General features: G+C 38.9%; 1 protein-coding gene across 47 annotated transcripts in view; it reads left to right on the top strand.

Annotated features, from left to right (window-relative positions):
• The window catches only part of LOC136837228 (ELAV-like protein 2), a 324,912-nt gene that overhangs the window by 132,315 nt on the left and 180,429 nt on the right, over window positions 1–12,168 (top strand). For 7 of the 47 annotated variants that reach the window (XM_067101963.1, XM_067101960.1, XM_067101933.1 and 4 more), the window contains exon 1: window positions 9,922–10,060. The exons of 23 other annotated variants lie outside the window; for them this stretch is intronic. In XM_067101963.1, coding sequence (XP_066958064.1) covers window positions 10,044–10,060 — 17 coding nt within the window. In that variant the 5' untranslated portion in view covers window positions 9,922–10,043. Of the gene's footprint in view, window positions 1–9,222; window positions 10,061–12,168 lie in introns of those variants that run through there. 17 more of the 47 variants (XM_067101951.1, XM_067101940.1, XM_067101947.1 and 14 more) reach the window with 9 other exon arrangements.

Here is a 12,168-nt window from a genome sequence, read left to right as displayed (position 1 = left end):
CATTTGAACAAATATTTCCCTCCCCCAGTCTTTTGGAACGTTCCCGTCATCCATACATAACCTATGAACCCCGGTCAACCGTTTGAACTGTCACCACTGTACTGCAATATCTTGCATTAATTTAATACCATTAACTCACTGCTTCTTCCGTTCTTCGGCCTCTTTAATTGGCCGTCCCTACATCCTCATTAGTCCGATCTACAAGCATTCTCAAACTTGCGTTTTCATCATTTACTTCTGCCTTGCTTTAATGTGCGCCAGGTTTCCAGAATAGTCTTTATTTATCGATCGAGACCACAGTCAGTTGTGCGGGATCTCACTATTTGCATCTTTTACTCAGACCCATTTGTTCTTTAATGTTTTTCTGTGTTTAACTCCATCTAGTACAGCAACTGAATTTACTTCAAGACCATGCTTATCTTTCTCTTCTATTTTATTACTAGACAACTTTTTAAATCTCACGTGTATTCTTAACTGCCGTCCTCTCATATACCTGTTTATTTTCTCTTTGTTATGCAGTTGCCCCTGAGTTAATCTCTGGTTTTCCTCCCATAAACCTTTCATTTCGTTATTCGACTACAGTCTACTATTACATTCTTCTATAACAAATCTATAATGTTAGGTTTTTCTATAACCACAAACCCCGTAGGGGGTTAGTGCAGTCAGTGCAACTCGTGCGGTGCACTGTAGACATTACTGAAGGTTCTTTGCAGCGTGCCTTTGGCCCCTAGCTCCAACTTCCCACTGTCCTTATAATCTTATTGTGGAACTTTCAAACAGCTCGGATACTCCTTCGGCTTGTCTTGAACAATGCCACATGTTTTGTTTTCTCGTGTGATCCTCTCACTTCCTACCTATAAAACTCCCTTGTGTCAGTTACATTAACAACCATATTTTCATCCCTTCATCTCCAACCTAAACTTAATATATGTATCGTAACTTTTGCTTCAACCAATTAATAACTTCTGCTTCACCTACACAATAATCAGATATGCTTCCAGCCACTCTTCTTACCATTACATTCATCAACATTCTCCTGAAACTAATTACATTAACACAATCTAGCAAACTCCTATCCTCACCATTTTCTCTCGACCATGTATACTTATGAATATTCTTAAGAAACCTTGCATTTTAACAACTAAACCCCTTATCCAAACATTTCCAGAAAGCCTCCCTCTTTTCTGCGAACCTGCTTTAGCATTAAATGTAATTTGCGCACAAATTTCCAAACCAGCCAGACAATGATACAAAATCTTCCAAAAGTATTCTTTCACTCTTAATTCTTTTCCAGTCCTGGACCATGTACACTCACCATTACAACTTTTTTTTCCCAACATTCAAATGTACCCACAGAACGCTCGAACTAACAGGAGGGTAGTGTCACCAGTATACCTCATGTGGTTCACTAAAGGCATGACTAAATTGTCCCATCACCCCCTAGCTTCATGCACTTATTTGCCTTTTACGTGACTTCCATTACCACTTTCTTTCTGCAGTCTTGCTGTCCAGCACCTCTTGATTGTTACTTCTTAGTGCAACTGTGGGATTTTCTCCCAGTTCCACGTGTAGATCCTCGTACTTTATATCTTGTATTTTCTGGATCTCTATCTTGCTGTTCACCCACTCCAACACCCTCTTTTCACTGTCTTAATCGCTGAATGGCGTAAAGTGTCCCAGTGCGTGGCTTGAGAGTGAAAATTTTATTAATAAAGTCAATCAAATCTGGTACTCCTTTCCTAACTACTCATATTCAGGTACCGCGGACTTACTCTACCATTCTTGTTCACACACTACCCTTGAATTTTTGACTGACAAAATATCAAAATTAGCTTGCCCTCTCTTAATTCAGCTGCCATTTCCTTTCGATTGCGCCATATTCATGCACATTATTATTATTATTATTATTATTATTATTATTATTATTATTATTATTATTATTATTATTATTATTATTGGAAGTCAAGCTGCAACTCCAGTTAGTAAAGCAGAATGCTTAAAGCCCAAGGAAAGCAGCCAAGCACAGAAGAGGTATGAACATTACAGAATGGATTGTGTAAGGGAACTAAAGAAAAAAAGTAAGATAACAATAGATGGGATAAGTAACAACGAAAAATCAGTAAGACTAGTAACAAACCACGCAGGGAGTTTTGTTTCCTTTTCTATTTTATACCCTGTCAGCATGGGGCATAGAGCTACAACTCGTGCCCCTGCCGTTTGGTGAGGTTAACACGGTTTAAAGCCGTGTTAACACGGCTGAAGGTTGGCACGATTATCTATTCCCGGTATCCCAGAGGAGTAAAAAACCTGATTTTGTATGACCACTATAGTAGAGGGTGTCATCTGCATTTTAGATGGCTTGTCCTCCCACCATGGGGTTTAAAATCTTTACTTAGTATTCCTTTGTCTTGAGATATGATTACGCGCACACACACACACACACACACACACACACACACACACACACATTGCAGAGAGAAATAGGGTATTTGTGGCAATTGATTATCACTAAGTTTATGCTGTACATTTCTATACTTCCCAATTTTGAGCTAAAGTCATCCATTTCATTCACTATACAGTACTGTAGAAATAAACCCAAAAAGAATCATGTATCATGAATAATTACATAATAAATTTCATTCACTATACAGTACTGTAGAAATAAACCCAAAAAGAATCATGTATCATGAATAATTACATAATAAATTCCATATATACATATACATACATACATACATACTAGCTGACCAACCCGGCACTGCCCAGGAAAACTGAATGATAACCGATTAACTCTCTCTCTCTCTCTCTCTCTCTCTCTCTCTCTCTCTCTCTCTCTCTCTCTCTCTCTCTCGATAGTTGCTTCAATTACAGTGTCCAACATTTTTGAGATTTTATATTTCACCCCTTCTCAGCCCCCATTCCTATCAGGGCTGAACTTGGACTTAGAGTCGGGAGTGTCACTGTACATCTCAGCAACCTCAAAAACTATGGATTAGACACTAATGTCTGTCATTTTTGACATTTTATTTTTCCACCCTTTTTCACCCCTTTTCCTGATTGGAGCTGAACTTGGACTTAAAGAGAATCAGGAGTGTGACTATTCATCTCAGCGACCTAGAAAACTATGGATTAGACACTAATATGTCATATTCCGTTATTTTTATGTCATACCCTTTGGTGCCAGTGATGTCTCAACCCCCCCCCCCCACAGTATTCTTTTCCAGATATGTACACCGAAATGGGGTATGATAAGCCTGTAGGGTTCATGTAGTTATTAAGTCTACAGGCAGAACAGCCCTGTTTCAGGGAGGCCCTTCCAACCGAACCCCCTTTGGTGCCCTTTGGTGCTAGTGATGTCTTACCCCCACAGTTTTCTTTTCAAGATAGTAAGTCATTTGTATACCAAGTTTGGTTGAAATTGCTCAATGCGTTCCAGAGTTATGCAGGAACACATCCATTTACACACACACACATATACACAGTATATATATGTGTGTGTGTACACGTACGTACAGTGGAAATGATGGAGACAAGAGAGGGGAAAACCTAGAAAGCGCAGGGTAGATGCACTGGAAATTATTGAGCTTACGGGCCATGGTGTCGAGGAAGGGAAACCATGGATGCAGTATTAATGCGAAGGGCACAGTTGCATGGGGGCCTTTGTTACAGTGTGTTGATGAGCCACCTATGTAGGTTAACGAAACATCTTTTAGGAAAGTTTCTGCACAGGAGGTTCATCCTCGAGTCAGGAGTTGAGTGATAAGTGTTACGGTGATTCTTGTCTTTTGCGTGTAGAGCCAGCTATTTTTAGGGGGAATGAATTTGGTATGTGTGTGTGTGTGTGTGTTCACTTGCACACACTGGGAGGTAGAAAGGTTCGATTTATGTAGGGAAATAAAAGCTTACGCATTTTCAGTGTTCTGACGGTACATTTTCACTGCGTTACGGATTTTAAACTTACTTTGAGAAATAACTTATTAAAATATTACGATTAAAGGGAACGTATCCCATTTCTTGTCGAGCTGTTACTTGTGATTAATTTTAGATGATAGATCTCGTTCACTGAAACCATATATCCTCAGCTTGGGTGTATCACAGCCTCTCTATGTTATTCGCTCATGGATCAAGAAACAATAGAAAGTAATGAACATTTGGATTAAATAACTTGAAATCGTACTTTTGTAAAAAAAAAAAAAAAAAAAAAAAAAAAAAAAAGAATTGTATTTCAAAAAGTTGCAAATGTGTAAACTTCTTTCCAGTTAACATTGGCGATTAGGGGTTTTTATTTTTAGATTAAAAATATGTGTATATGGTTAAGATCTGCTATCCCTTTGCATTACAACCCCAGAAATTTGCAAAAAAAAATTTTAAGTTTAGAGAAAGGACACCAACCTGTAAATTGCTACGAGACACTAGCAAGTGAAACAAGCAACACAAAAGTACCTCTATTAATGACTGCTTAATCAAATTGAGAATGGGCAATATAAGCAAAGATATTGTTAACTGTTTTGTGGGACTGTATGATATGCCTCTGTCTTTAGTTTATTGGTTTTTATGATTCATTGTATGAACATTTCTTGATGTAACCGAAGTGGGGTGCATTTGATGGGGTTTCATAATATTAGATCTGTAGGAATAATATCTCTCTTTTCACAGATATTTTCGTCAATTTTTTTAGAGTGGGCACGCTGAGATCAAATTTGTAATTGTTACTACAGGTTTTTTTCGTGGATACTGTGCTGTACTTACAGTTTTTTTTCGTGGATACTGCGCTGTACTCCCTTTTCATTTGAAAGGCGGACGGGACAGCCAATCGAATGCTTGAGAAAAGGAGGGGCGGGGAATCTCCAACGAAGCATTCAATGATTGACTAGTTTCTGCACACATGTCGCAGTAACTATGGTCTTGGTCGTTTGAAGTATGCTTTTAGAACGCCTGTTGATGAAAGTCAGGTAACGGGAGCCAGAAACGGAAGTAGGGACCAGTTTGTAAGTATTGGGAAGAAACTGCCACGTAACGAAGGTTCGAAGGACAGCTGATTGTCCCTTGGTAAACAAGGAAGATGGACTTGGTTGTTGGAACGTGGCCCTGTTACAGGACGATTTTCGGTTTCCAAAACCATAAAACTAGTGCGGTGTCCTCGTAGGGGGAATAGTGCCGTGAGTGCACCGTAGGCATTACTTGGGGTTGTTCTTAGCGCCCCTTCGGCCCCTAGGTGCAACACCTTTCATTCCTTTTACTGTACCTCCGTTCATATTCTTTTCTTTTCATAATACTTTCCATCCTCTCCTAACCATTGTTTCATAGTGCAAATCCCTCAAGACCTTTTTGCTCTCAGTTTCCCTTTCACTACTGAATGACCTCATAGGTCCCAGCGCTTGGTCTTTGGCTTAAATTTTATATTTCACTCCATTTAGGATAGGCACCATATGATGAACTTCTTCTTACAGTAGTCTTGATCTTCATTTTTGGGTTTCTTAATTTTCATTTCCTGGCCTTCTCGAAGTGTGGGGTATTTTCGTACGCGTTGTATTGCCAAATTTAGATTTTTTCTCAACCTCGTCGTCTTTATTTTCTATTTGTTCTATATTTCAGCTTCGTAAAGATTGTTTTGTCATTATCAATCGTGAACGTGTTTTTAGATTAGTTGCTTATTCCTGCTGAAAACTTATTCTGTAGATTTCTGAATGGCGATGTTATTAAGCAGTAGTTCAAGCAAATATGTATCAGTTTTCCGTGTGTAGAACAGGTAGCCTATATTTGGAGACTTTCTGAACATGTTAATATGTGCAATGTTCGGTAGTTCAGAGTTGAAATGGAAGAAACTGATTGGTTTGGCAACCCCTATATAAGAAAGGGACGGGGGAGCACTAAGATCTTGAAGTTAGAACTCAGAAACATATGACGGCGAGCTGAATATGTGACGTTGTTCTTGGTAGGTTCTGTACACTTTTCGATTTTCAGAAATTATGGAGGTTTATGAACCTACAGTTTCTAGTGACATGAGAATATTGCTTTACTCGCTAGAGCTTTAGTCGTAATAACGGAACAAGTAAACAAACAAAACTGCCGTACCCTGCGTCCATGACCATAGTTATTGCTTCGCCAGTTTGCAAAAAATCCACTATATTCTAGTTTTCCTATAATGCGGTAACTAGTGTGGCTGATACTGTTAGCGCAGAATGACCTTGTTCACCCTAGTGGCTGGGCTTTGTATGAAACTTTTAACCATCCAGCCATCCTTCTCATTATTGTGTACTTACTAGTAATGGAAAAGAGATGGTGGGAACTATTGAAAAATAATTGAAGCATTGAATGTTAGCAATGTGAAATGATGCGTTAGCAAAATAATAGAAACTAACAACAGTCGATAAAATGTCTTGAACCTCGCGAAGTCCAGTATTTTAAAAGAAAATCGTGCAAGTAAAAGTCTATAAACTGAATCTAAAGTCGGTATAAGATTTAGAAATATATATAGGTAGTTGCATAAGTTCTGTTGACAACAGCTACGGTATATTTTATACCTTATTGTACTGTAGTATTATCAAGAATTTAGATTGTAAATATTCTGAATAACTCCCTGCCTCTATCACTTTTTCATCCGCACGTGTATGTTGACACTTTTCATCTCCTTTCTTATACTCCAAAAAGTAGTTTGAGAAAAGAACACCGGGATTGAGATGCAACCATTGGCTTGGAAGGGGACAGATAGTAGTGTCGTACTTCCGGCGAAACTTGAAAAGTATCCTCGTGTTAACCTCCGGAGATTCGATTTGGGTTTCTTTCTTAATTCTCTGCACCAACCGTTTTCAATTCGTAAGAAAAAAGGGGAAAATCTTTACTGTCAGACAAGTTGTGTTTTCCTCATATATAACTTTGGGAAAACCATCTTATATAGTTTCAGTAACTAGGATTGAGAAATGGTCGTGTGGTGTAAAAACCAGCAGTCCTCATGTTGCTCAGTTTTGTAAGTTTTCCTTTACACGGACAGACTGTGGAACCTCCTTCGTGTTTCCGTTTTCTCTTGAATCTTAACAATCTTACATGTACAATAGTAGGGTGTATCGATTTTTTTCGGTATTGGGCCCCTGCTGATTTCCCCCATTCTTGCAGGTAGTGCACGTGGTGTACTAGTTGCCGCTCCTTAGCCTTAGGTATTGATTGCAAAAAGAAAAGTTCAATAGCGCCCGGAAATGCCATGCAGTATTTGGTGGTTTATCTCATCCGAATATTTCTTTGTAGGTGAACTCACGTGTAGATTTAAATATTGAAAATATTTTATCAAAGTATTTATCTTCTGTTGTAACATATTTAGCAGAAAAACGAGAGCAATCGAGAAACAACCCATATTTAATCCTAAATACGAAAGAGCTAAATATTTTGTATGTGGAATTTTATTCAGAGCTTCCACGTATTTACGTTTCAAAAGTTGCTTGAAATCACAAGTGTTACGACGTGTATTCTGTAAATATCAATATAATGAATAATAATGGTGACGAGGAAAATAATGCTATTTAGGGTCTAGGCTATACTCAACGAAATCAAAGCTCGACTACATTAATGTGAATTGACTCTGTCACTTGCTTTAATAACATGAAACTTGTGCAGCCACAAAGCAAAAGGTAAGGTTGAAGCTTAAGATTTTATATTATGAGTATGTGTGTGTGTGTATGTATGTATATATATATATATATATATATATATATATATATATATATATATATATATATATATATATATATATATATATATATATACACACGTATACATGCGCACGCTCGCGCGCACACATATACATACATATTTATATGCTATTTGGGCATATTTCCTCTCTTATGTAGTTTCTGTTGAAGGTAATAGCATTGTTCGCAGGTACTATTTTCTTATCAAGACTGAATGAGTCTATACTTCTTTTTCTCTTTAGACAAGCTTCTCCGGAATAAGGAAAAATTATTCAAGATTCTTTCCAATTACTGTCAAGTCGACGACTATAATATATATATTTATAAAAATAGGGTGAGTCAAATTTTCTCAAGTTTGTATAAAATCGTCGCTAGGAGGGGGGTGGGGAATAACATGTAAAATTAAATTTAATTTGTAAAATTTAGTGTTTCTATCGTCATTTTGATCGTCTCTCAAAAATCGGTTTTTTACTGTTTATAAAATGGTAGAGGCATTTATGTTCGGTGGGAAATTTGGAAGGGTAGTAGCGGCAAAAGCACCAATGAGTGTCCAAGGTCACTGGTGAGACGTGGTTCTGTTCTCTGCTGATCACATCCCAGGTCAGTGGAACGTCATTGTTCTGGAAGCGATAGGTTGGTGTGAGTACACCGGAAAATTGCTGAACGACGAACACGATGTTATTAGGGAAGGAACAGCACTGTTATTGGAAGGTAGAACCTTAACAAGTCTGCGGTGTTATTGAAGCAAATTTCACTTGCCGTGGGTGGTGTTGTCATCGGGTGCCTTTTCATGCTGAGCATCGCTGTTTCCTTTTTGACACTAGCTTTTGAAGATGATTTTCAAGCAGTATCCCAGCGACATAAACAAGAGATTCTTTTTAGAGAAGTAATTCACTGTTCACGCGGCAGAGAATGAGGGTTTTTTTTTTTTTTTTTTTTTTTGCATTTGACGCGGGTTTCTTGAAAAGCATTTAGTGCAGCAGATGGAATGATAGTCACTCTTGATCGGATGAAGAAGCCTTGGCCAGTTGTTGCCATGTAAAGAGGGGAAAGAGAGATTCGGCTTGGACCTTAGTTTAAGGAGCCTTATGGCATGGGCTGTTATAGGGCGGGCAATGCTGCGTAGGCTGGGGCGGGAGAGGAAGAGAGAGAAAGAGAGAAAGCGAGGCATGGGACCAACCTCAAGCTAGTTCATTGGTGGGCGCCGGTGGGCGGTGCCAAAATCGCAAGTCTTGGCCCACCCTAACGATGCCCGCCCACCCCGAAAAAAGGACATCCGCAAAAAGGAGGAATGCTACGAAAGTCTGTTTTCGTGAATGCCGGCGTGACGAGCGATGTATCCCTTGACCGGTATCCATTGAGGAGAGGAAACTGTGAATATAGAAAGATCTGGTTGAAAAGATTGTTTGGAGATTTAGAAAAATTGTGGGCTAGGTAGTAGCGTGATTGTGGGAGTGAATCGGAGAAGCGTGAATGTTTGTGATGGGGATATTGGCGCGTGCGCGGCGCGTGCGTGAGTGCCTAGTGGCATTGCGCGCGCGGGCTGGGTAGGCGAGCAGAGCTGTTGGTGGTGTGAAAGGGGGGCGCCTTGGGGGTTTTTAGTGGTGTGGTGCGGCAGTGTTGGCTGAGTGGTCCTAGTGAGCAGGTGTGATAACCTTCCCCCATTTAAAAAGTGCTGTTTAAAACACAGGGTGCGTGGTCGAGCATCTTCTGCTGCTGCATCATCCTCGTCATCTCTGTCACATCTCCCGCTGGACGGTGTTCAACGCTCTCCCACCTCACACACACACACACACTGCTTCTTTTCAGTTGAAAGACGGATTTTCGTAGAAATACAGAGAAGTGTTAGTGTTGTGTTGTTATCGTGAAAAGACACGCACACTTGTAAGACACAGTATCGCTAAGAAACTAGAGACCGCAGCAACCTTCTGTCACTCGTGAGAGTAGTTCGTTGTGGTTCCCTGCTCATAGAAATCGCTTCGGACGAATCCTCTTCCTCCTCCTCCTTTTCCTCTTGTACCGCCATCACAAACTTTCCTCCTTCTCCAGCAGAAGCACTAATCAGCGAGAAAACCTAACTTGGTGTACGAGACGACAAGAACACCAAAGCAGTACTGCGTACCACGGCTGTCCTGTGCCGTGTGTTAGCGATTGTCGTGCCCATAGAGTGCCCAATCATCTGCTGCTACATCTATCATCCTCCATCCTTTTAACCGTGGCCCTCTTGTCCCAGCAACGTCATCAGAAGCATCAGTAGCAGCGCCGGACTTTTTTAAACTAGGGACGTGAACGTTGAATTGTTCGTCAGGTGAGCTCTTGACCTCCGCTCTCCTCTGTTCTTCCCGTCTATCTTCACACGCCATGGAAGATTCCACCAGGTGATCCTCCTATTCTGTCTCGCTTGCGAGGGGAAGTGTCTTGGCCGCGGGCGGGCAGGGTCTGGCCTCCCCCCCGAGGGGTGTGTGTCCTTTGCTTTTAAAAAGATATAGCAACAGTTCATATTAAAAAGATCTGTCAACAGTTTAAATAAATGGTAATCAATGAAAGATAGAGAGGATGATCATCCTTAAATTGTTTTGACAGGCTATCTTCACATTCGTAGTTGATGTAAAATTCGTGCGTAGAAACACTTAAGAGAGCGCGAGTTTAAGGAAGGTTATTATTGTAAGCTCGTATGTATGTACAGAACACACCACCTCAAGTTCGCGGCCAAGCCCCTTGCAATCACATACACACACGCTCTGGTCGCTTTTCTCCCTCCCCTTTCCCATCCGTAATCACTTGTATAACCTTATCCTGTCCTTTATTGCATGGTAATTTGATATTACTAATAATATATGCTCTTAACGATTTATCTGTATTTTTTTTCTTTTTTGTACATTGACATTAGATACTGTGCATCACGCGAAGGGAATGCGCGACAAAGAAGCAATAGGAAATTTGTTCGTATGCGACCTACAGATTTTTAAGGTTTGCCTTTAAATTTCCAGTAACATGTAAATAATGCATAAATGCGGTCAATTTCTGTTGAATTTCCCAAATACACATTTTCTATATACTGAAGATAAGATTAAGCGGCATCGCATCGCCCTATTCGTAGGGCTTTGGCTCTTTCCCCTCGTCCCATCATTTGTCTCTGCCTTCTTCCCAAGTTCTTTTATTCGTGGTACACGGCCGAACTGCTCCCATTCATCACGTCATAGTTCTCGGTTGATCTTGTGCAAGTCGGGAAGAAACTGACCATAATTTTTTTGCTGTCGTGCCGGTTGGAGCGTTGCGATTATTCAGATAAAATGTGCTGCATGATGCGGAAACAGTTTACAGTTTATGTGCTTATTATTTTCTTGTTCTAGTTATGTATTGCTTCATCACTGACTGCTTTATTATTGCAATATAAATTTTTGTTAACGGACGTGGCGACATTAGTCAGTGAGTTATTCCAGAGTTACTCTGTTAGGTTTTTAGACTGCAGTATTTGGAGGTTTGGTCGGAAAGAATCGCAGAGAATCCTTTAACAAAACCAGCTAAGCATCTAAATAATACTCTTAAATACATTGTATAAAATGAAAGTAAAGGAATTTTGCGTTGTATAAAATGAAGGTAAAGGAATTTTGCTTAAAAAAAAAAAAAAAGTGCCTTTTACTTCCTTTCTCCTACAGATCAAAGTAACTCCGGGTTATTCCTTTTAGTCTTCAGTTTTTACGTACTGTATGTTTCGCTGACAAGTATATTTTAAAATTTTCCTTAGTACATAGGCCTATACGTTTTCATTTTTGTGTGAAAAAGAACTAGCGTAGTTCAATCTCAGTGAGAGGGGATGATTTTAAAAAGCTCTGTCAATTAATGTACTTTTTTCTCTGTAATTTCCCAATCTATCAAAAATATTTACGGATGTATTTTTGTGACATTTGAATTGGATTAGAAATTGACTACGTGCATTTATTCTGTAATTTGCAAAGGTATGGGTTGTAGTTTATATCCGCCCATATATACTAAACTTTCTCGGTTGAATAATATTAGAGTAAACATGGACGTCGGTCGTTTAAACGGAGTAGGTTTTGATTGTAGGTTTAGATAATTGTATCTGTAAAAGAAATCGGTATAACTTACCTCCTGGTGTATGTAATTGTCAGCACATTTATTAATCATTAATTTGAGACTTAATTGCTAACATTCCACGCGCAATTAATACTTTGGATGATTAATAGGCATGTTTGCGTTTTTATTTATTTAAGAAAGAAATGTTTTAATATATTATATATATATATATATATATATATATATATATATATATATATATATATATATATAATATATATATATGTATGTATGTATGTGTGTGTATGTATGTATGTATCCAGAATTTAGAATTTAGAACAAATATGGTGAAAGCCTGTGTTTCTTATAAGATATTAGTAAAATAGGTAAGTATTTATCGGATTTTGCTTTCATGTTTAATCATGGTTGTGGTCATTTTGATATGTGA

This window comes from Macrobrachium rosenbergii, chromosome 58, assembly GCF_040412425.1.
Source record: "Macrobrachium rosenbergii isolate ZJJX-2024 chromosome 58, ASM4041242v1, whole genome shotgun sequence".
NCBI classification, from domain to species: Eukaryota; Metazoa; Arthropoda; class Malacostraca; order Decapoda; family Palaemonidae; genus Macrobrachium; species Macrobrachium rosenbergii.
This window is presented reverse-complemented; position numbering and strand designations above follow the sequence as displayed.